The sequence below is a fragment of the Cydia amplana genome, chromosome 9, assembly GCF_948474715.1.
Source record: "Cydia amplana chromosome 9, ilCydAmpl1.1, whole genome shotgun sequence".
NCBI lineage: Eukaryota > Metazoa > Arthropoda > Insecta > Lepidoptera > Tortricidae > Cydia > Cydia amplana.
This window is the reverse complement of record NC_086077.1, coordinates 9,940,941-9,967,129: the sequence shown is the minus strand read 5'-3', so window position 1 is coordinate 9,967,129 and position 26,189 is coordinate 9,940,941. Positions and strand designations below refer to the sequence as shown.

The window sequence follows — 26,189 nt, the reverse complement described above, 5'->3', positions numbered from 1 at the left end:
ATATTCGAATATCAAAACAGGTCGAATATTCGACAAATTCGAATATTCGAATATTCGAATTGCAAGCCCTACTTGCATTATAAAGACATAGGTACTTAGTTTACTCATTATATAATTTATTTAGTTCTTGTAGGTACTAGGTACTTACTCGTATTTTTTTGCTGATTGGTAGTAAAGAATGTTTTTGTTGGTTTGGCACCGCCTTCAAAAACTAAGTAATTACCCGGATGATTATTAATTTTCTTATTATTAGGTATTAATTACTTTTTGGCAGAAATTTGCTTTACGACGGGACAGGGACTGGAGACGTATAGGGATGCCATATAAAAATTATTTTGTGCTTTTCAGTGGGTTGGTTTTTTGAAGGCGGTTCCCTTTTTTAAAAAAGATATTATATTAAGTTATTTTATTTTGGTTTTATATTTGTTTATTTTTAATTTTTTAATTCTTTTTTTATTTATTTTATTTTTTACTTTTTAGTGATAGGTAGGTACTTCATTTATTTTAGGTTTTGGGCTAAAATATACTAGTTTGTTAGGTTCTCTATTTAGTTTTAGTGTAATTTAGTATTAAGTTAATTTGGTTTGGTTTTCTAGATGTGACGGATGACCTATATAGCGTGGGCCTATGTTGCACCAAACCTGAGTTCCACTAGGTACAGCCAGGGTTCAGCATCAGCTCTAACTTGGGTACTGCTCTCCCAAGTGCTCATCAAGATGTGACGGATGACCAAAGTAGCGTGGGCCTATGTTGCACCAAACCTGAGTTCCACTAGGTACAGCCAGGGTTCAGCATCAGCTCTATCTTGGGTACTGCTCTCCCAAGTGCTGATTAAGATGTGACGGATGACCAAAATAGCGTGGGAATATGTTGCACCAAACCTGAGTTCCACTAGGTACAGCCAGGGTTCAGCATCAGCTCTATCTTGGGCACTGCTCTCCCAAGTGCTCATCAAGATGTGACGGATGACCAAAATAGCGTGGGAATATGTTGCACCAAACCTGAGTTCCACTAGGTACAGCCAGGGTTCAGCATCAGCTCTATCTTGGGCACTGCTCTCCCAAGTGCTCATCAAGATGTGACGGATGACCAAAATAGCGTGGGCCTATGTTGCACCAAACCTGAGTTCCACTAGGTGCAGCCAGGGTTCAGCATCAGCTCTATCTTGGGTACTGCTCTCCCAAGTGCTCATCAAGATGTGACGGATGACCAAAATAGCGTGGAGCTATGTTGCACCAAACCTGAGTTCCACTAGGTACAGCCAGGGTTCAGCATCAGCTCTATCTTGGGCACTGCTCTCCCAAGTGCTCATCAAGATGTGAAGGCTGACCAAAATAGCGTGGGCCTATGTTGCACCAAACCTGAGTTCCACTAGGCACATCCTGAGTTCCACTAGGTACGTCCAGGGTACAGCATCAGCTCTATCTTGGGTACTGCTCTCCCAAGTGCTCATCAAGGCGTGTCGGACGACCAAAACAGCGTCTACCTATGTTGCACCAAACCTGAGTTCCACTAGGTACATCCAGGGTTCAGCATCAGCTCAGATCTATGTATACTAAAACCTTCTCCAGAATGTAACAAACACTTTTCTGAAAACCGCATCAAAATCGGTTCAGCCAAACGCGAGATAATCGCGAACAAATATACATACATACATACATACATACATATATACATACATACATACGGGTCAAACTGAGAACCTCCTTTTTTTTTTGAAGGCGGTTAAAAATAGGCGGCCAACGGTCATACACAATGTATGGACTGACGTTTATCTGACATGGCTATTTTTACGTTACGCATACATTTGACGTTCCCCTCCCCCGCAAAAATCGGCAGACTGTTTTGTACAGAAAATTACAGACATGGCGTCTCCATTTGATTATATCCTCCAAGAATGAGCGCACTTGTCCCAATCTCATATATATATTATACTACTCTTTGCCCAATCTGTCCCAATCCCAACCCCACTGACATCCTATTAGAGTCAGACCAAGAAAAGTCTGCAGCGGATTTGATAGCCCACGCAGTGCAAGTGTTATTTTAAACGTCAAACTTCTATGAAATTATGACGTATACATAACACTTGCACTGCGTGGGCTATCAAATCCGCTGTAGACTTTTATTGGTCCGACTCTAGCAACCTAGGGCTCTTATTGCTCTTAATTATAAATTGTGTAACTATGTAGGTATAGGTAATTTATGAAATTGTTTATGAAAAAGTGTGTAGATATCTGAAGAGTAAAATCCTCTTGTCAAGACCCTTACTTTCTTCAAAGGTACCTACTCACGTAGTAAAACCAGAAAAGAGGAATCCCATTAAAATCAGGTAACTCGCATTATTTTTTTATACTTTATTTTATATCATTTTAAATAGGTACAGAAAGCAACATTTTCTTTCAAGGAATAAAGCAGTAGGTCCTGGCATTGTTTGATCGGCCTTTTGTTTCCTCGCATACCTAATGCAATTCTAAAAAGCATATATTATATTATTATGGTATGTGTGTAGGTATACATACTACGAAGTATGCATTTTGTTCAAAAAGCACTCAGTACCATTACAAAACCAGTTCGTAGTTTACAGAGTGGTTAGTTGGACAGTTATCTTCTTCATAACAAAAGCTGGTATCTGTGTCTAAGATTGTAGGGTCAGGGCAATCACAACGAGAAAATCCACATACAGTCCCAACGAGTCTCGGCTCAGGATGATCACATGTCCGTTGTGCTAACCAGTATGTTTGTGAGCAGTTACTTTTGACTTCTACCAGCCAATCGGGACAAGCAGCAACGCCTGTTGGTTAAAAATAGTTATTGCAACTGTAGTCCTAAGAAACGCTGGGGGTCAGTGAACAAAGTTTTTAGGTATGCATTAAAGGTTTTTAGGTATATTTATTATAGGGACTAATTACAAATACAACATGCCTAAATTATAATTTGATGTTATTACATTTCCTCAATAATCGAGCGAAGGACATGCCGTAAAAAAACAACGGGTTGCACTCTGGGATTGCCGGCTGAAGTGAAAACTCAATGACTAGTGCAAAATGCTCTATGTATAATTGAGGTTAACGCCATCTAGCGTTAGCGTTAATTACTTGAAACCCCTAAGCACATCACTGTTAGTACTCGAGTTATATTAATACCAGTTAGAGCGAAACTAACTAGATGGCATTTAAATCAATAAAGAAAAACTCAATGACATTACATGTAACAGTTTTTCATGTAATGTCATTGAGTTTTTCTTTATTGATTTAAATGCCAAAATGAGTGGCCATCTAAATCTTACGGTCACGTGATCGTCTTACGCTGTCTCGAGTTAAATCTTTTTTCCCCACCTCAAAAAGTGCACAGCGCCGCTAAAGAAGTTTTCACTTCAAAAACGCATCATTTTCGCGCCACCTCGCCTCGGTTGGCGCTAATTTTTACACTTTACAATTAAAAAAAACTGTACTGAAAATGTATATGTGAACCCCTTAGTTCTAAAACCTAAAACTATAATACACATTTTATATGTCTTGGAAAATGGTGTTACAAAACGGTTAAGCTTCTTACGCTGTATTTTGAATATTTTGATCTGATTTTGATACACTAGCGTTTTCATCCAAAAGTAACACTTCTTTGCAATAATATTATAGGGGGTTTAGATTGGACAGGAGAATCGAATTCGACAACAACATCAAAGACTCTTACATTCATTATTGTACCACAAGCAACTAAATTCCAAGCCCCATTTATATCCTGACTGCTTTGTGTCGGACTTATAACACATTGTTAGAGCGAAGAAAACTACTAAAAACCACCTCAGCATCTTGTTCAGACTAAAGTTTATTATACAAGAAAATCGGCTTTTATATCTGCAAATAATATGATAAGTAATTGTTTTTTTACGATGTTTAAGAGTTATGCATAAAACAATGGAGCAGTGTGCCTAGGTATTGTTTTTTAAGAACAATGCAAATAAGTCAGACAATCGAACCAGTTAATCACCCTGGAATGGTAATTGTTGAAAGCAAAGTGAATACCTACCAATCGATTGCTTTACTTTTGTTTATTGAAATGCTTCTGCATATTCAACGTACGAGTAGGTAGAGTTAGACCAAGACGAGTCTGGAACGATTTTGATAGCACACGCAGTGCAAGTTTTATTTTAAACGTCAAACTGTTATAAAATTATGATGTATAAATAACACTCGCAATACGTATGCTATCAAAATCGTTGCAGACTTAAGGCTCATTTCGACGGTGCGAGAACTCGCATGCGAGTTTGATTACATCGCGTCGTTTGATCGGTCGGCTGAATTGATGTAACCTCAATGGTCCGCAATGTAACTATAATCGTATACGAGTTCGCGCGCCGTCTAAGTGAGGCCTTATGGTCTAACTCTTTCTAATGAATTTCGAGGCACTTGGGGCTAAGAAAAAAACATGTTCCAAATGTTCCAATGAACAAATATATACCTAGTCGATTTATAAATATGCTTACCAATATCGATATAGAGCTTTAAAAGCAATTCATAAAATCCCTTGAATTGTAAAATTGGGAAGCATTTTTTCTCGTCTAAGGTATCAACTGATGAATACTAATTCTTTGCTAGTTTGAATTTGAATACCTACTGACACTGACAATGACTAGTTCGTCCAACCAGGCTCCAGTTATTTGATTCTTATTTGAGAAGAGATAAAGAGGCGAATCATGGGCCTAAACAAGCACGAGACAAGCGCTTGCGACAAAGCTATCGAGACCAAACACACTATTGACTCAGTTTATCTTCGTGCAAACATCGTCAACGGCCAAGCATGTGACAACACAATACGAGTAAGAGCTAGAGCACATTCACATATCGTGAATATTAAATGGCTTTCAATAGCTTTTGACTATGACGTGAACTTTTATTACGGGGTGTAACCGGGACCCTATGGAAGTAAGGTTCAATATCTTCACGACCCGAAATTTAAATGGAATTCAACATATTCTAATTTACTGTTGGACGAGCATTTACACAAAGTGATTGCTCACATTTCAGCATGATTTTCATACGAAACATACGAAAAAGAGGCAGAACAGACCTCTCGGGGTGTATGTAACGTCCGTGAGTGTTTTACTCGAGGGGCATTTTTACATACTTAATTTATACTCATGTCTATTTTTTGGCACGTTCTTTCGGCTTGAATTAACCAAACCCAAAAGCATTATATAATTAATTTATGCATTTTTAATAATTAATAATTTTATGGATCACTTGCGCTGCTTGCTTTGGTTACTTGCGGCCATTCTTATGCACATAAAATGCTCTAGGCCCATAACCTGCAACGACTTAGTTTAGTGAGTGTCATCAGATATCAAATAATTAGCTTAAGATAATATTTATGTTAACGATTCATAAGTGCTTGTTGCTAGGCCTACATGAATAAAGTATATTTTGAGTTGAGAGTTGAGTTGAAAATGAATTAAAAAATTATGATTTTCGTTTGGTTTACTGACTGTCCTAAGTTGCTAACAGTAATAAAAGTTATAAATATAACAGTAATAAATATATGTTACACAAAAGCTTAATAACGTTTTACAATAAAATTGCTAATATTGGTATGTTAGGCATGTAGAAGAACCCAACTTTCTCTTAATGCTTTTAACCTTTCCGTCAATACAATACATAATATGGTATAACAGAGCTGCTTTTATCAGTGGCCTAATACAATTTGTCTATTTAATGATATGTATTAGAAAATCTTGGTTACTTTGTAGAGAAGCGGTCGTTAAAGTCAATCAAATTACCAAACATTAAATGGTCAAAACTACAACCTTAAAAAAAGTAAAAGGACGCCATCATTCATCCCTAATTATTGGAATTAGAGAAAATGAAAGCTTTATCCCAAAAGCTCATAAGCTTCATAGTGAACTTAATATCGGTCCTTAAAAAAAAGGGACGTGCCAAGTCATGGTGTTAAAAAAATTGCTGGGGTTTTCGGCCGCTACCTAAGAGTTCCGTGATGATTATTGTGATAAGTTCCAGCAAAAACTACGTTATTGCATATTGCCTTAACAGTTTATAATTTTCAATCATGTTTATATAATATCATTGTTTTCAATACCTACTTTTAAAATTGCTCTGCAGTAGTAGAGAGGCAAATAACGTTTCTCGATTTTTCGATGTTGACGGTAAACCCTTTGTATGTCGCGCTGCAACCATAATTAACGCCATGACTACAACTAATTACTAGGTACATAAGACGGGCGATGTTTGCACCCCCATCGCGGATCATTAAAAATACACATTAGCAAGAGAAAAAAATACCTAACATACGACTATCTGTAGTGTAGTAGATACCTCTAATGGCTCTAATGTTATTCGGCGGTCGTTTTGTTTCTTGCTCTCCTTCACAGTTTTGGTATAATATTAGATACCTAAACTAATTTATACTACTAATCTAAAATTTGCTCAAATCTGGTTTCATTATAGGTACTTTTGTGCGCAATATTAAAGATCGGAAGAGATGCAGCGCGAATTTTTTGGCAAATACGACCACGTACTTAACGTGTGTTTAGCATTTGAGTTTTGAGACTTTTGAGTTTGCATGGGAATGATTATTTTCGTGTATTTATAACGTTTTTTGTAAATTGTTACCAAACTTAGAAACCAAAAATAGGTGTGGTCCAAATGTGCTTAGAAATATTAAAATACATTTTGTTTTTGCAGTGGGCCCAGCACCTAAAACCTAAAACCCACGGGGTATGGTCATTATAGTCATATATCATTATATGTGGACGTAGAAACAACAAGCACTGAAAGCTTACTTAATTAGGTACTAAAAGAAATAAAGACTATTGACACTTGGCAGAAAAAAAAATCAGGCCATGTCGATGTCGCTATAATTCGATTAAGCAATCAAGTTATAAAACAACCATTATCTTCATACGCAGTGTACATTCAATGCGGACGAAGGAAGTCAATTTATTTAATTACTTAATACTCGCCGACAAACAAACCGAGCTTGCGCAATCTTATATCACCATTAAAAAACACGTAAAAACACCCTTGCTAAAATAAAGTTATACAAAAGTTTTCCCGCCAATAGTGAATATAGGAGTCCATATGAATATAAACTGTAGCACCTATAAAATAAAGTTTCGAATTGATCATCCTTATTTTTCTATGGCTGGAAGGGGATAGCAATATCGCTATTACATTCTACACCGCTCTAACAATGACCACAAACACAGGTTTTGTAGCTATCTCTTTCGCTCTCAGTACGATAATCATTAATGTCTCTTTCTCACTTCGCTGTTAAGCGCGGGTTACTTTATTTATTTTTTCTTTAGTATGGTAGTATTCGAGCGGGTGTACACTCGTCGAGCCGCTTCGCGCGTAAATCGAGTCTTGTTTATTTAGTGACGGTTTCTTTCGAACTTTTATGAACTATGGAATTAACCTAATGGATTATTTTCAAGTGATGTGACAATTGTTAGGTTAATTTCGAAGAGAGGATTGATTTGTCTCCTCAAGATGGGATTGAGGTCCGTGTTTTGGACAGTTGTCTTGGGCCTGATTTTTGGTGCGGAGGCGGGGATGATGGGTGATCAGTGCGACTGGAATGGCAGGTATGTTGGAAATGATATAACTATGACAATTATTCATAATTAAAGCTAACGTTGTCAACGTTTTATGACTCTTAAAAACTTTTTGTGACTAGGATTAATTAGAAAAACGTTTGCGTTGAATGAGTAGGTATTGTAGTATTATGTAGATAGGTATTGTAGTCTTATGTAGGTAGGTATCTTATATTATAATGTACCTATTCATTGGCTCTTAGAATTGCATGGTCTTTTGTACTAGGTATATGCGCTAGCAACTGGTACATTTGAAGTTGGTGCCAAGCCAAATCTTAAAAGCGTCAACACGCCGTCAGCCAGAAAGCCAACTCTGATGTAGTTCGATGAGAAAGAAAGAATCAGTATTGTAACTATTTGGCTTGGCACCGACTTCAACAGTATCAGTTGCTACGTTGCTAGCGCATATAAAACGGGATGATACTTACTTTTTTATCCTTTTTGAAGTCGGTTTTACTTTTTTTTCCATTTTTACTCCCTTTTTTTGTGTTATAGACTGGATGCATCATTCTGCAAGACTCGTTTCAAACAGTCGTTCATTAAACATTTTTTGCGCTTTGGGTAGTTTTAAGATCTGAATCTGAAGCTATCACATTTGCGGAGTTGAACATCATGGATGGGTTCCATCATCAGAACTAGACCTTAACACAAAAATGTTCCTTCAGAACTTACTTCCTTAACAAACATAACAAGGACAACTCGCCAAAACTAAAATAGGCGTTGTTAACGAGTCCCGTTCTGGTCATCATCAGCAGTTCCACTTCATCAAATGATGGATGGATTTGGATGAAAATGCCTGTCTGTTGATGAAAACAGTAAAATCGTTATATGTACCTACCTATGCCTATAAGATTGAAAGAGATCCCTGGATTCCTCATGGATCCCATCATCAGAAATATTAGGTTTTGACAAAAACGGGACCAACTAGGGATAGGGACTATTATACATTCAAACAAAAAATATTTTTCCAAATCGGTTCAGAAAAGACGGAGTCTACATACAAAAAAATAAAAATACGGTCGAATTGGTAACTTCCTCCCTTTTTGAAGTAGGTTAAAAATGTCATGTTATTATACTTGGTCAACCAGATCTTGACAGGAGAAAAAGGCGGCAATGAAAAATGTAGGCGCGAAGAGATATCGTCCCATAGAAAATTTGAATTTCGCGCCTTTTTACTGACAAGATTTGGTTGACCAGCTATATGTACCTATGTACTTATATATGTAACAAATTCCAGTTTTTCTTTTTACATATGTGACGTTCCACGGCAAAAGGTACCTTATGGCACTTGGCGCTTACGTCGCATAGTGCCGCAATAATAATAGCGCGCGGCGGCGGAGCGGCGTTAATAATAGCGTAAGCGCCAACGGCCATAAGGTACCTTTACCCGTGGGACGTCACATATTGCCCCGTATCTAGATTCCCGTATGTTCAATTCTGTGGCGCAGAGACTGCAGAACGTTAGTTTTACTCTATGTATGCAGAATTCTTGTTTAAATCTAAATAAGTAGGTAAATCTTAGAAAAAGAAAAAAAACTTGCGTTAGCTCCCTCTAATAGGACAATATAATAACATTAAAAAAATTACTAAATATCACTATGTTTTACAAGAACCGTTCTAATTTGTTACAAGAATTCGTACTACCCCACAAATGTGTGTAATAGTAGGCACGCCTGAGGGCAGAATTTAGCAAATGCCAAGCAATTTGCTAAAAATCTTCGCTAGCGCATAAATATTCCTTTAATATCGCGTGTCTGTTTTACATTAACATCAAATTGATGGTGTTTTGTGTTTTTGCCGTCCACGTACGATGATTTGGAGTTAACAATACAATACCTACGATATTATCAACTCAACAAATTATGTATTACAATGAATGCGGGGTCTTTGAATTTAAGTCTATAAAAGTTACAAACGTATAAGGTCTAATTCAGTGGTTGAAATACATATTTTTTCTACTCCAGCACTTAAATGTGTCAATTAAATGACTGACAGTGATATCTAAAGCAATGTCATTTGAATGATTTGTCTATAGGCTCATAAGATGACTGCTAGCAGTCATCTTATGAGTATAATACAACTGCTTTATATTTTTTAAAGATACAAGTTCCGATCATCTTGATTGAAAGAGGTATGTTTTCATTTACAATAATAACTCTTTTTTTTTTAAATAATAACTCTTTTTTTTAATAATAACTTTTTTTTTTTTTTTTTTTTTTTTTTTTGCTGCAGCTGCCATAGAAAAAGTAATGTATGCAACAGCTCATAATTGGTTCTTAAAATTCAAGGGTCGAAGTTACAAAACGAGACGTAGTCGAGTTTTGTAAAAAAAGATATTATCCTTATTATATCACTGTTGCATAAACTACTATAGTTACCTATATAAACGTTTTTTTTTATTGAAACACGCCATTAGCGCTGGAAGTCGCCAGCAACATGCTGAGATGGGGCCATTTCGTGACACTTTATTTTTCATTATGTTATTTCTATGTATCTATGTCTTTTGTCTGTGTGTTTACGAATAAAAAAACTATTCTATTCTATTCCATGTCTACATAATAACATTTGCTTAATTTAATATTCGCGAGCAAAAAATTATCTTCTTTCTGGAAAGTGTATTAAAGAGGAGGGAATTGTATAAGAAAACACCTTCAAGCACCTTTCTGACTTTTTGACTAATGCTTAGATATGCGGAAAATCGCAAGAGGTGACCTTAAGAAATTAAGAATACACGTACATAATGCCTATTTTAAGAAAATTTGTTATGTTTGTTAATAGCCCGTGCTTTAATTTTGCTATAATAAAGCACTTAGACGTACTACCTACATTTTTTAGTTAACAATGCACTCTTAAAATCCATCACGATTTTTAGTTCAAGTCAATATTCAACAAAGATCACGAACGTGACTTCACTTTTCCCATTCAAAAATATCAACAAGTCGTAACAATAAAACAATAAATAGCTGTAATTGTTGTATAGAGTATCCGGAAACGTTCTATAGGGTACGGAACAAAATCAACAAGTGAGGTTTCCATTGGGGTAGCGTGGGAAACGTGGGAGGGTAGTGTTCTCGTCAGCCCTCGCTGTTTGACACGTGACCCTTCCGGCGAGGGACTTATGGAACACCCCTTGCCCATTAACTTTATTGATGCGATAAGCAGAAGGGACACAGCAAAAGTACCACTTTCGCGGCGAACAGGAAATCTTTAAGCTTTTGTCTTTCCAAGCCTTCAGCTCTATGCTAGGTTTTACTAAAAACTTCATAATATTTTCATGTTGGTTAGAGATAGCTACTTAGTTTACTTCAAAAGCGGATGAAGTGATGTTCCATGTTCCTCATAACGACAACAATTTAATGTGATACGAGTATATAAGGTTTTGGTAATGGTATTTAAATTTGAAGTTTAGAGAAATGGCACATAGTAGTGGCCGATAGTTCGTTTTTTTTTAATGTAGGGAAGCACTACCTATCTAGTTAATTTATCTTTTGAATGTAGTATAAAGTTTATCTAATAATATATCTCAACCTTATATGTAATGCTCAATACAGTTACTTAAACCCAGTAATGGCCCTCTTAATCACCTTTAAGATGCTAATCACCGAGCACAAGAACAATGTAAAAAGATGACATCCCCGTAAGCCGCAAAAAGGAAAATTGAGTGTCAATGGACCAGCATGGCCTGGTTCATGATACCCGTTGCTTTCCGAGAGATTGCCTCCGATGGGCGTACGTTGTGAGCTCTCCGAATGCGATTTGTTATTACAGTTCCCGAGGTTACGCTCACAGTGGTTCGCTTACGATTGCAATGCTTGGCACGTGAATGGAATAAAGCATTGAGGCATTCAAGTTCGAGTATTAATATTTATTAGGGAGGGCGGGACAACGAGGGGACCGTCTGTTTATTATAATATCCTCTCCGATTATAACGCGTTCGCACGATGTAGACTGATTGATACAGATTGCCTCGTGCTGAGGGTACGCGCAGTACCCACAGTGCGCTGCTTTTTTCATCAGAAATGTTGGGGAAAAATAAATAAGTCTTAATACACCGTGATTGCGAAGAATCAGACATACATATCTAATATCCATGGTATATCTCAGACTGTACTAAAAGTCTCTAAGAACAAATTAAATTACCTACTTTCAATGAAAATATTTTAATTGTGTTTTCTCAAGTGTACACACTACTATTTTCGACTAAAAAGTCGTATGAAATAATCATTCCCCAGTCCTAAATTTTTGTCTAATCAAATTAATAATTACTACATGAATAAAGCAACGTAAATAAATACACTCGCAGAACTCGTCCTTTTTTAGAATATATTATTTTGTTGCAATCAAGTCCGTTTCAATAAATGTTTAATATCTAAAGTAGAGCCAACTTAAAAAAAATGAAAGGGGCTAATTCGGTCTCACTCACTCATAATTTTTAGAAATGTGTGGTATATTACTGAACCGCAATTAAAAAGGGATTGAGATAGCTGTCAATCCATATTGATTTAGACGTAAGTGTATGGAAATCTGTTATTTCTATTCCCTTTCTGATCGCGGCATGATAATACCTAAATGAACAGCAGATTATTTAGGTAGGTGTACTTATAAAATAATTGTACCTGCCTATGCTATAATGTGACGTTCAGTCGTCATCATTGTGACGCAATTGTATGGGAACCATTTAAACTAGCTCATTAAATGTCCCCCGCGCTGCATGTGCATAGGATGCAATACGACGGATGTTACATTTCATGACGTTGTTCCAACAAAACAATGAATTAAGTACCTACACTAATTAATAAATTACTTTCCTTATCGCATCCGTCTTGTTAAGAATGCAAAGTATTTTTGTGACTACAAGGGTGCACTTACACTTATCTATTAGTTTTAAAGTGGCGCCAATTGTGACAATAGCTTTTAAGGAACAATGGGGCTGCCTTTCAAAAGATAATGCGTGGACAACCCATGACTAACAAAATTTGTATGCAATCTGTGTTATCAATCGCTACTTTGTAACGTTCTAAGCTTATTTTCGTGAGTTTGTACTTAAATATGTAGGTATAAATAGTAAATACAAATATTTTGTGATTTTTATTTACTAACGTAAGTACTGAACATAATACATACTTGTAGCCAGCTGAAATACTTAACGAGATTTATTACTCATGTAGGTAACAAACGTCATTAAATAAACGTCACGTAGACGTGGTATAGTTTTGAAATACATAGTAGTAGGTACATAATTCGACCTCAAACGGCGGAATTATCACTGAACAAAGTGTGTGATACTTTTAATTAATAAAAGACGTCTAAATTTGACCCATCTTGTTATTAAAACCAAACAACGGAAGTAGCCAAGCGTGGTGTCCGATAGCGACCTATTTAATTTGTACGTTTCGTCATAAACAAGGCTTTTAAGTATTCATAAAAGTGTCCATCTGTAATAAAATTATTGCATGCAAGGGCCTAATTACCCAAAAGCAAATTTGCGGTTTTACTTCCTGAATTTGACCCATATATCGTGACCGCGTGCGGATGCCACTATCTCGACGTGAAGTCACTTCACACGCGATAACGCATCAGCTGGATTGCGCCTAGCCCGCTGACCATATGGCGCTCCCAGTACCCTGTAGGTACAAGTAATACTTAGAGCAATGCGAATGTTTACGATTCACGGTTCTCGGAAGAAGTTGCGTGCCTTACGCCACAGCCGCACTTCATTAATAACATTAGTGATTCAGAGTAGGATTCGGCACCGCCTGGGACCCAGTCGGCAGGCAATTTCACATGGCCTGTGGGAACACCACACTCTTCACTAAGGGAAAACAACCGTCACATGTTGCGGGATGAAATCACGGTTATTTTTACACGATTGTTTTTATTCGCTCGGCAATTGAGGGCAATCAGCGACACGTGTTCCATCCGAGACGCCCGCCTTGAGGCCTATCTATTGAGCTCATCATATCAATATGAAATTATGTGTAAGTACGAGTAGGTACTACAAGTATCAATTTTACGGGGTGCGAAACAATGGCTTTTATAATGCTAATCGTTCATGATAATGGGGGTTTTTTATGACGGTCCAACACTCATATTTGATTCCATGGGTGTTCCCAAGACACTTGACTGCGCCCACCATTGCTATCATCTTTCCTGTCGTTGCATGTGTACTTGGAAATATTTTTACGACGCGCACTCGGCTCCAATCACGTCGTAACTGAAGGGTAACCTAATGCTTGTACTGCCGTGCCGTACGGCCATGTGTCCACTTACATTATCTTACTTACAAACTTCGCGTTAAGAGATGTGTCTTACCCGACATTAATTTATACATAGTTTGAATGCCGTGCCGCTAAAGATCATCAACACTCAACAGCTTTTTTGGCGTTGATTGGTGTAATGATTGTGGCCTAGATCCAAGCGATTTAAATTGATAGCCTTATGAAACAAAGCGTCTCTGTGATGTATACCTACCCAGTCCTTGTCAACTACCTATTCTAACGTCAGGCTTTTCATTTATCAATACTGTAACTTCTCGGAGCGCATGAAAGAGGATCATTGTTCTTTGAGTCCCGTATTCGGTGTTCTTTGAATGAAACCAAACTAATTAACAGCGAATTGTAGGTCGGCATTGTGTCGGCGTGCCAGGTCGAATGAAGGCGTTCTTTGTGTCGCTCGCTAGTCGCTAGGTGTTTATTTTTTTAATTTGTTCCCGGAGTCGACTGGACGATAGTTCGGCTTTCGGCCTCTATACGTTAATTACAGTGGCGATAACTGTTCAGTAAATGTAGCTGGACCGAACGGCAAATTATGATTTAGTATAGCTCTAATCAATGGTTCTAACATTTAATATAGGTACACCTACGTATGACATGTGGTTATGTATGTATGTAAGAGATAAAACGAATCTATGAATCCGTATGGAGTCAGTTATTATTTTAATGACCTTTGTATTTATGATTTGAATAGGTAGGTACTTACATTGGGAATTTAACGTTATTACGTGTTTTCTGGTTACATGCTTATGTTTTGGTCACTTATAAATTTATAACTATAAACTAAGTATAGGTACTATCGTAAATGTTTATAATAATTTTATTGAATAGTTAAGTGCTATGTTTTCTAGTTAACATTAGCTAGGCTACCTGTGATTTTATTAGACTAAGTACAGTCAAGACGAGACTTTCCACCATAATTATATATGTATGTACCATATTTTTTCGTAGGCAGGTATGGCAAGTCGGTTTTAAGGTGAAATCTTCGGATACCTGTCCTTAGGTCCGAAATGTTTATTAAGTTTGTTTCTAGATCACCAGGACCCTTTGAATAATGCATGGGCTTGTCCTTTATTATCGGAGCGACCCGCGGCGCACGCGCTGCATCTTAATCGCGCTCAATTTCCTCGCTCGCTGTCAAATTACAATACTTACACAATATTATAACCCCAACATATCTACGAAAGTGATTCAAATAATACATTTGAAAGTCACGACCGTAGCGCATTTTTAAGAATGTTAAATGTTTACACATTTTTGTGGCTTCATATTTCGCAATGGTGTAACACAATATATTATGAATAATAAAATATTGCAGACACATCACATCACGTTTGCTGGCCAAGTTGGTTCGTTAATGAGGCGGCACGGGCCGCCTGTAACTCGACGCCTTGCTATGCAGATGCTTGCGATGTTGCACTTTCGTGCAACCGACATTCAATGTCTCGTCCAACGCACGGTCATCCATCAGAAACCCACTTTACATGAATCAACGTATTCCGGAATTTTATGGCGAATTTAGGTTTGTAAAGTTTGTAATCAATGTCATCGAGGTGAAGTGCATTTTTATTTAAATTGTTTTTTATTTGGTTATGGCAGACCCTTTTGGACACTGCATAATGCGGGAACTGCTTCGAATATTTTTGCATTCAAGTCCATGTAGGACGATCATCGCTTATCTGGATATGGCAAAAAAGTCTGAGCGGGTACGACCGATTATAATGCAAAAAGAGGTTCGCGGTCGTTCCATAACCGATTGCAAATGGCAACCGCCGCAGGCCACGTTGGCCATTTATAGCTCGTTGCAATCTCGACTGCTAAAAAATGACGAAGCAGCGATTTCTTTAGCGGATGGCTCCCTAAGTATCTATCGGTGGTTTGACAGGCAAAGAGGAAGCTCGATGCAACCAGACTCTTGAAATTTATCTCGTAAAAAACGAAGCCCGCCGTAGACCGCCTCAGATGCCTTCGCGTATTATCCGATTGTTCCTGTTTTTGTGTTATCGGATTTGGTGAAATGGTTACCTTCGAATTTGGAAACCGAACGGTTGTTTTCCTATACCTAAATATGCAACTCCCAAGTTTCTCTGTTCGAAACTGAATAGATTCATTCGCATAATATCCTCATGTACGACTTATCAACCTACCTAAGTGTTAACTAATGGTTTAGTTTAACAATTTAACCCATTAACAATTTAATCCTTTTGCTGACTTTCGTCCGGAAATGCCAGTCGTATTGAATCACGCGACTTACGACTCTTTATATAAATACATATTAAGTACCTACCCGATTTCCTTACAGTTTACTTAAATTCTAGACCATATAGCCATAACTCGTTTTTTGTAAATACCTACCTAACGAACGCATAGGTAGCTACTTGTGTTGTGTCGTTCTTGTCGTTGAAGATGTAGGTATACTTAGATGGCATGTAATTCCCATATGTCACATCAGTATCAAATGAACAGGCATCAGGAATGCCATAAAGCTGAGGTTTACCCGCAGTATAACCCGTTTATTTACGCCATGGCGCGCCTCCATAACCGAGGCGACACAACAATAGCCAGACCGTAGTACGCCGAGATTTTGTCCGATAATGGTTAAATTGGCCTCCGCGTTCTTAATAGGGTGTCTTACCTCTACTGGCGACAACTGCCTGTGTTCCACAATTACAGAGGTTTGTCTGGCGATCTGCAGCGTTGTTATCGGTGGGCCTTAAATATTATATAAGAATTATAGCACGGTAGCCTGTGCGTGCCGCGTTCGAGTAACGAGCGATTGAAACGACTTTATGTCCATACAATACAAGAGTAGACGCCGGTATTGAGTTGATTTATCCACGATTGCCTATTTAATTTCCGTTCCTTTTGGTTTTGTGGGAGTCGTTCGTTGCATTTGCGTGGCACTGGTAGGTGGGAATAAAAATATTTCCTAAACAGTTTTCCTCTAAAAAAATATACACTTTATGTTTTGCCTCTTGTGCCTAACGGCATGCTTGCTAGCTTAATTCATCAATAAATCTCTTACGTTAATACACACTCGAAGATCAAGAGCTTAATAATTTGTAATGCAGTCAATCATTAATTAATTCCTTCCTGCGGCCACACGCGACTTCCTCTCATTGACTCGTGTTAAAGATCTTAATTCCGCTCCAGTGCTTGACCAAGTTGGCCCGATGGAAACGCAATCTGAGGCATTGTTCCATTGGCTCATCGATCGCAAGTGAGTTGGTCGCTCTGGCGAACTAGTGTAAGTGAGATTTCCGGCTACGTACTATTGTCATCGAACTTGAGGTCATTATTATGTTGGTTGGCCAAAGCGTACGATTACATGCTTATAACCACTGGATACATGGTCTGACCGATCGAATTCGACACCGGACTGCAACGGACGTCGAGTTTAAAAAAATACCTACACCTTAAGTTCTTAGGTAGTAAGTTCTTAGGTGTTCTTAGGTTCTTAGGTATGGTGGGCATTTCTGCAAGGTTTAGGTTAGGTTTGCGAAAAATAAGTTAAAACATTAATACATAATTCCGAATCTGACTTGAACTGTACATTTTCATGTTCACGTGATCAAGAAAACTACTGGACATTCACTCCATTCCATACCGTAAAATAGGGTTACCTACTGTGCGGTTAATCCGTCCTAGGCACAGTTTCAGGCAAAAATTCACGCGCGACTTTAGGCTAAAATACGTGTATAACTCGATTGCATGTTAAAGTGAGGCATTGATTTGTGTCAGCCGATTTTAAGTTTGGTACTTTTTACATCGGACTTTGATGATGTTAAAGCATCGAAATGCTTAGCTTGCAAGCGAAGCCGCGGCGGCCATTAGGATTTATAGCCAGGACCGGTAAGCGGCTTAGCTCCCGAGCCGAAGGCCTTTTCACACCTCCGTGTTTGGGCCCCACGTTAGCGTTCACGCCTTGCACCCCTAGAGTTCGCGCCTCGGCAGTCGGCACATATCACCATTGCCTTATGTGCATTCCGTGGCCATGTGAGGTAATGACTTGTCAAAATAAGGCTGCGTCACTTATGTGGAATTTAGACGACCACCTCATTCAAAGTCGTTGGGGTTATTTAAATCGGAGTCAATGAAAATATTCAAGATTTAGTTACCTACTTGCACTTATTTTACCCTTAAATAATAGAAAATCATGAGACAAAGTTGGGATAAGGTAGGTGTTAACTATCGTATGCCATGATGATGGACAGGCCCATAAGTATGTTCTTAAATAACAAAACTTTTTGTATCTTATAGGTATAGCTTATTTTATCGCATTTACTAATGCAACTAATCAGCGTCAGTTCCTACGCGCAAAAAGCTCGTTAGTAGAGGGAAGCGCCGCAATTTTATGTGGCACGATTATGTAAAGGCTCATGAGGTGAAACTGACCTTTCTTCGCATCATCAATCAGACCCAGTCGGCTAAATGAGAAGACTGATGCCTCTAAGGTCCACTGCAAATGGTTGGACTTATATTTTCGATTATATTATTTTAGCAGTTTTTTATGATGCGCTACTCGCTCTGACTATTGTTTTAATTAAATAAACGATTAAATTTTAATTAATTAATTGTTCCTATGTCTTATTGTTCGACTGATGTGTTTGTTTCTTTGCAAAATGTTGAACACGCAGATCTTACTAGATTTTTAGTAGTTAGGTAGTACATACATTTTTAATTTGTGACTCAGTCACCACCAGAAAGAGTCTTCTTCAGACATGTAGAGATGCTTGGTCCTCCAATGTGTGCGGCGGGGCTAAGCTGCGTGACTCCAGGTCGTGAGTGCTCAGGCATTGTCCGGGTGAAAGTCAGTTACGAGCGGTTCTGCGTGTTACGAAAACCTTGTTCTCTATTGAGGGCGACAATCATTTGTGAACACGCCGTTCTCAGACCATCAATCTTTTTGTCCACCCTTTTGCGCGTTCTATCAATGGGGAAATGTAATCTTACCATAGGGTAAGATTACATTCCCTACATTACATTTCCTTTTCTTAGTTCAGTGCAGTTCGACCTGTTATCTCGACGAGCCAGTCCATTAATAAATAATCAGTAAATCCTCATTCTGCATACTAAGCCATCTCAGCAAGCATGCATCTAAATATGTAAGTAGATATGTTACTAAGAACATTCATGTGATGTATTAGTTGTTTTATGTAGGTATACCTATCTAGCTAGTCAATGGTCTTAAGTATACTTATACGAGGGTGAATCAAAAAGTCCTTAGAAATAGGGTCAAAAACAAACGAATATCATTTTTATTTTTTTTACTTTTCAACATAATTTCCTTCTTGTTCTATATATTTATTATACCGTTTTTCAAGTTTTTCTAATCCATCATAAAAAAACGATTTTTCTTGAGCCTCAAAAAACTCCTCTACGGCACCCATGACCGCGTTGTTGTCATCAAATTTAGTTCCGCGAATGTGCTCCTTTAGTTTCGGAAACAAGTGGGAATCACGAGGAGCTAAGTCTGGCGAGTAGGGCGGATGATCAAAGATCTCAAAACCAGCTTGGCGGATTGCTGTGAGAGCCATTTGTGATCGACGAGCCGGAGCATTATCATTGTGAAAAAGCACTCCCGCACTCAATTTTCCTCGACGTTTTTCTTTGATTGCTTGACGCACTTTTGGTATCAAATCGGTGTAATAGGCACCTGTAATGGTTTTTCCTTTAGGCAGATAATCAATAAAAAGGATTCCTTCTGCATCCCAGAAAACTGAGGCCATAACTTTACCTGCTATCGGAAATACTCTAGATTTCTTTATTGGAGGGGAGGATGGCCGTTTCCAGGACATGCTTTGCTTTTTTGTTTCAGGGTCAAAATGGTGAACCCATGTTTCGTCCATTGTTACGAAACGACGATAAAAAGTGTCCGGATCATGCAAGATTTTCTTTAGATTCCGCTTCGAAACTTCTAAACGCAAGTCTTTGTTAGCCTGCGTTAACATTCGCGGAACCCATCTTGCTGACACTTTTTTAAAACCCAAAACATCGGTTAGTATTGAATGTACGCTACCAAACGAAATCTTTAGAGTCTCTGCTATGTATTTAATTGTTAGTCGCCGGTCGTCCAAAACCATTTTCTCAATTTTTTCAACGGTTTTTGCGTTAACTGAGGTAGAGGGTCGGCCGGAGCGGGGGTCGTCTTCGCAGCTAGATCTGCCTCTTTTAAACTCGGCAACCCAGAAAGCGACGGTGGAATAGGGTACAGCACTAGTGCCTACGGTTTGCTGAATATCCAAAAAAAATTTCTTGGTAGTAATTTTTTTCATACACAAGTACTTTATCACGGCACGTAACTCATTTTTTTCCATAATGGGACCTTTTAGTCGACTTATTTCGCAAAATATTGATTTACCATGTAACGGCGGGAACAATTCGAATGAAACCAACTGTCAAATATTACGTTATAATGACAGTTAAAAATAAAAAATAAACTTCATTTAAAAACTTTTTATAAACAGCCAGTTCTAAGGACTTTTTGATTCACCCTCGTATATAGTCTTCTTCGTTAACATTCGAAAAATTGCATTTTTCTTGTATGTACAGTCAGCAGCAGAAGTTGCTAAGCGGGCGAGGTGTTCAAAATTGCCTTATTCTCTTAACAATAAAGTCGCGTCAAGATCATTTTGAACACCTCGCCCGCTTAGCAACTTCTGTTGCTGATTGTACTCAGAAATCAGACTTAGATACATTCTTAAAACATAAACTTTCTAAAGTAGTGTCGGCATGTTACGAGGCTGTTTTCAATTTTATTGCTGTTTACGCACTTAATGGTGTAATAGATGTATTTCTGGTTACACATAATATCTACATATGTAGATTTATTGCATTTGCTTGGAATAGTTCTACCTTATAGCGAGAGGAATTCTTCGTTTAGTCAGCCACTAATGAGATTCAAACTCGTATAACGAGTGCTAATTTGAATTAAACATATCTTATAAAAAATATAGTCGGTGATATACTCTTTCGTAGAAATACTTTCAAGGATAACTTGTCCTAAATTTGACTTGTTTTTATGATTACACCAACTACCGTGGTTAATTTGGTTGTATTAATTATCAGTAGACATCAATTCAAGAACTATTTACAAGCGTTACATCTACATGTCTGTGGCTTTTCGTGTTAAGTAAGTATTACTTCTAAAATTATTATCTTCGTAATACTTTCCATGATAATGATATACTATCGACTATTATAGAGGCTAGCAGTCAATCAAAATCACTGTTTATTTATATCCTTACATAAAAGTGATTTTAATTTAATAAATTATGCTCGGAACTCGTTTAAATCGCAATCATAACGCTCTCAATGATAATTAAGTATGGAGGTGTTTGCAAACGTTATCATAAATTATCATTAGTTGTCGGTTGTCGGTGCTTATTCGGCGGACTCGCATAATGTCTACATCGAGCTGATTGCGCGGCGCGCTGTTAATCAAAATTGCATTATTGCATTACGAGTTCGTCATGGGCAGCGGGAAAAAGAACATTCACTGCGCACCGAGATGATGGATGACCAATTTTTATTCATTTATTTATTGAAACGTCCGGGAATCTTATTTTTGACGACAGGAGTGAAATCATATTAACGGCATTAAGGATGGATGGAAGTGGTGATGACGGATATCAGGGCTATAACCGCGAAAATCGTTCGCAAATTGCGGGCATTTTTCTCTGTCACTCTAATTACGCCTTCATTAGAGTAAAAGAGAAAGATCCCCGCAATTTGCGAAAAACGGTTTTCGCGGTAGCCCCTCTGAGTTAATTTAAGTGATTGTTTTTTTTTTACGATAAATTACCCATAAAAATATTGAAGTCCTTTCAGTGAAATATAGCCTGTAACTTATTACTGGTTTATTTTTTAATCTACAATACGAAGATGACACATCATGATCACATAGGATCGTTGGTTTAATGCTATCATTTCTCTTGTCATAACAAACACCCTCAAAACTACATATCACGTCGCGTCGACAGGTATCGCGATGATTTGTAACTCCGGGACAAAATAAAACACTCCTGTGTTATTATAATTCTTGATTGTTGGCACCTGCGTGACGGTACAATGGAACATTATCGAATGTTTACTGTTAATATTTAGCCAGACGTGTCCAATGGAGAGGAGAAGCGTAGGCGGCGGGCGGCGTCTAACTTGTTATGTAAACATGGCCACCGGCCAGTTCCTATATATGCATGACAACCATATACACATTCCAAGTAGCCAGAAAAGTACACTGAACATGGGTTAGGTGTCATGTCTTCGCTTTGAAAACCTGGGCTGTTTAGTGTAACTAAATACCGTACATCAGATGCTAACGCGGCGCGTTCTGTCTAATAATAATTTAACTAGTTTCGATGCTACAACCACTGCGGGTCATAGTTATCAACTCTTTATTGGCCCAACACGAACGCATTGACAGAAACACCTTACTTCACCTGATTAAACAACGTTACGTAAAACTTTCTGTGTATCTTGACACCATCGAATCTACAAAGTTCGGACACGTCTAAGGCATTGGCTGTTTGTATAGGACATGAGGGCGCGAGTCCAAATATTTTATTTGCCCGCGTTGACGGACAAAAGCTCGTTCTGCTCGCCATTGTGTCGGAGTTTGCCGATTTCTAAACAATACCACAAAAAACTAACTCAATAAGAGTAGGTATCCCATTAGCCAACAATAAGTATATTAAAAATAATAGCCAATTAAATGTCATTAAAATGTTTTTTTCTACTCCAGCACTTAAATGTGTCAATTAAATGACTGACAGTGATATCTAAAGCAATGTCATTTGAATGATTTGTCTATAGGCTCATAAGATGACTGCTAGCAGTCATCTTATGAGTATAATACAACTGCTTTATTTTTTTTAAAGATACAAGTTCCGATCATCTTGATTGAAAGAGGTATGTTTTCATTTACAATAATAACTCTTTTTTTTTTTAAATAATAACTCAATTTTTTTTAAATAATAACTCTTTTTTTTTCAATAATAACTCTTTTTTTTGCTGCAGCTGTCATAGAAAAAGTAATGTATGCAACAGCTCATAATTGGTTCTTAAAATTCTCGGGTCTTTTTTTACAAAACTCGACTACGTCTCGTTTTGTAACTTCGACCCTTGAATTTTAAGAACCCTTATTATATCACTGTTGCATAAACTACTATAATAAAGATAGATTAGAAATGATTTGTGAGAGACATATGTATGCCTATAATTTTACTGCTTTTAATTGATTTCGATTCGAAACCAGATATGACAGGCTTGTTTTATAATACCGTTTAAAAATGTGACCAAGGTTGCTTTTTTAATTTTATCTATCATCTAGAACAAATTAAGAACGTGTATTTAAATGGCTTGGTATGAGCAAAATTATGAACTGAGCTCAGGCGCCTATACAACTTGAAATAAGATATTGTTTGCAGAACACTCGAGTCCGCGCAGTCGCCGCCATCGGCATTTAAATTTTAAACCCGTCGTGATTGCTCCCGATCGGATTATGCGGCCTAACGGAGTCCAATAAATAATAAACATAACATTTATATTTAAAGTATTCAAACGCATTTTAATTCATTTCAATACGTACTTACATAATTTGATGTATATTTACATTTAGCTAGGTAACTTGAATATATAGATACATATATTTTTAAATGTAAAATGATAATTCGTGTGTAGGCGTTTCAAACGAATTTATTGTCCGGTATCTGCCTCGTTCAAAATACGGAATAAATCTCTTGGTGACCCATTACGTTGACAACGCGGCCGCAGCACATCTTAATGAGGCATTCTTCGAGGTTGCAGGACTCGGAATGTCGCGGTCAGTTGGTTCCGCGCTGTCATCTCGTCTAATTTACGAAGTTTTGGAACAGCCATAATTGGGTCTCGTGCGGACTCGCTCGTCTCAAAAAGCCTTGCAAATGTGAGGAATGGTTATTAGCATTCGGCTGCGAGTGTTATTGAGCGTTCGCCGATCGAGTCCTCGGGGCATCGTTGGAGCCCGTCGTTATCTTTGTTTAATATTCATACGGGAGTTATGCTATGTTACCTGCGCTGTTTTTAGGACCTCAATAAATATAACTCGTTGTATCTAGATTAACAATTATGTTCCGCATTTAATACCGATTTGTTTTTTGCAGGTACATATCGAGTCATCGTACGCAGTAACTGTATGTACGTATAAGTATCGAGCGCAAATCAGGTCCGCCGTTCCGAGTACTCAGCTTCTATACATATATGCACGAGTAAGTTGTTTAGTTAAATGTAGTAGTGGACACATCCAGACTAGACCAGTCGCTGGTCTAGCCGGGACCGACCGGTCGTTGTGTAACACGCGGGCGCGTGCTCGAGCCCACACTTCTTAGGCAAACTCGCTTGATAAATAAACGTTTCATACGAATATATTGTACGCCCACGCGCTTCTTTGTTGAATATATTTATGCGATTGTTTCTTATTGTGCTGCAGAATGTTCTGCCGTTGTAAAGTTTTATTGACGGAGAGTTGCCCACTCGGGGTAACGGTTCGGCCAATCACAATGCAACTGCTTATTTGTATCTGATCCGATAGCAATCTAGGACGCGAATGCAATATAGCCAGGGGCTATCGGCATAGCTAGCTGAGATAAGGACCTTTCTATACAAAATCTATAAGTAAATATCTATATATTAGTCGTATTAGTGCTACACGACTCATAATCTAAGTTAAAACTGATCTCGTGCCTACTCTACAAGTCTACATGTAAAGTAGAGTCTAAATCTTTCGTTAATGGGAAATTAAGTCAACTGATATGTGCTGGGACACTTTACACGTTATCATTATTGCATTTAAAAACAAAAATAGAATGTTAAAAAGTGACAATGCAATAGAATTATTTATAATGGACATTATTTACGACTGTCAATTAATTCTGAGATAAAGTAGGTCAGTCTGAGTCATTAACGGCGTAATGGCCACTGTCTAACACGGCAAATGTAAATGTCGTATTGAAGGTCTACCACCGACGTTTTTTTAGTTACCCACTTAGCATAGCATAGTCTTGAAATTATTATTTATTATTAGGTACACCTCATGGCAATTTATACAAGTTTTTTGTATCTTTTACAGTGGGTATGGGTATATAGGCAGAGTCGGACCAAATTAACTGTGCATGGCATTTACAATAGCAAAGTGTGACATCATATGCCAAATTTCTATGAAAATATGTCGTTTGTTCTGTTCAAGTCGGTGCAAAGTTAGCTTAGACAAACTCTACCAGCATACTTAAATTATTTTCTCTAAACTATCAGTTTATTCCCGTTTCTCATTTCATCTATTGTCCTAATCACGTAGATTGCCAAGTATTCGTATCACGTAAAAAGTATGTACTTTTACCTAAAGGATCAAACTGAATTGGTGATATGGGAAAACGAAGTGGATAGCAAAAAGTACATACCTACTACTAATTAGGACTAAAGGTATTACGGGTAGATTGCGAAATGTTTCTAGATTTCAAATGTTCAATTGTTTTTAATGAGGTCGGTAAATCATCGTGCGGCGGCGCGTGCCACAAGGCCGAGCGAAGGAGTCAGATATCCTGGGCTGTCGTTCAGAACGCTTACCGAACGCAGCCTCAGACCAACCAGCATAAGTCAGTCCTCCGGTGTGTTACAACAGTTGAGGTCAAGATATACTAGGTACAAACTCACAGTCTACAGACAGATATTGTTTAGTGAATTAGGCAGTTGAACACCGTCTCTCGAGCACGCTCGCGCTACCTATATGGAGTGTCGGGTATTATGCCCTAATGGGGCGACTAGGGCCACCACTGTAAAGACGTAAATGGTTTGACAATCTTAAGTTTTTGCCATGATACTTCCTTGACAATAATTTTGCAAGTTGTTTGGTATTTTAAAGGCTGGAGACAATACGTATTACGGAGTCGTTTTATCTCGTCTCTACTTACTTATATATTTTAATATTTTACAGAAAAACTAACGAATAGGTTGAATTATTTGAAAGATACTACCATATTTAATTAATTAATATTAACTACCATGTATACCTAAATAATAATATAATATGTGTAGCACCCAGGTATTTTGTAAAGAAAATGCATATACGTAGATGATATAAGTACATATAAGATTACGCCATGGAAGCAAATCGAGTCCGAGTTGACTAATTGTAAATTGTAAGACGTCGCCTCTATATCATTTGACTTGCATGCACTCGTTATTCATTCCCGGTCTAGATCAGTGCACGTGCGTGTATACAGATAAGATACTCGTACAAACAAGAATTTCCTATGTATGTGTGTGTGTGCAATATC

At 37.8% G+C, this 26,189-nt stretch overlaps 1 protein-coding gene across 1 annotated transcript in view; it reads left to right on the top strand.

The window, feature by feature from the left end:
* The first annotated feature begins 7,093 nt into the window (after window positions 1–7,093).
* LOC134651139 (meteorin-like protein) overlaps window positions 7,094–26,189 on the top strand; it is a 41,641-nt gene continuing 22,545 nt past the window's right edge. Inside the window, exon 1 of the mRNA XM_063506165.1 lies at window positions 7,094–7,597. Within this exon, the coding sequence (XP_063362235.1) occupies window positions 7,503–7,597 (95 nt within the window). The 5' untranslated portion in view covers window positions 7,094–7,502. The remainder of the gene's footprint in view (window positions 7,598–26,189) is intronic.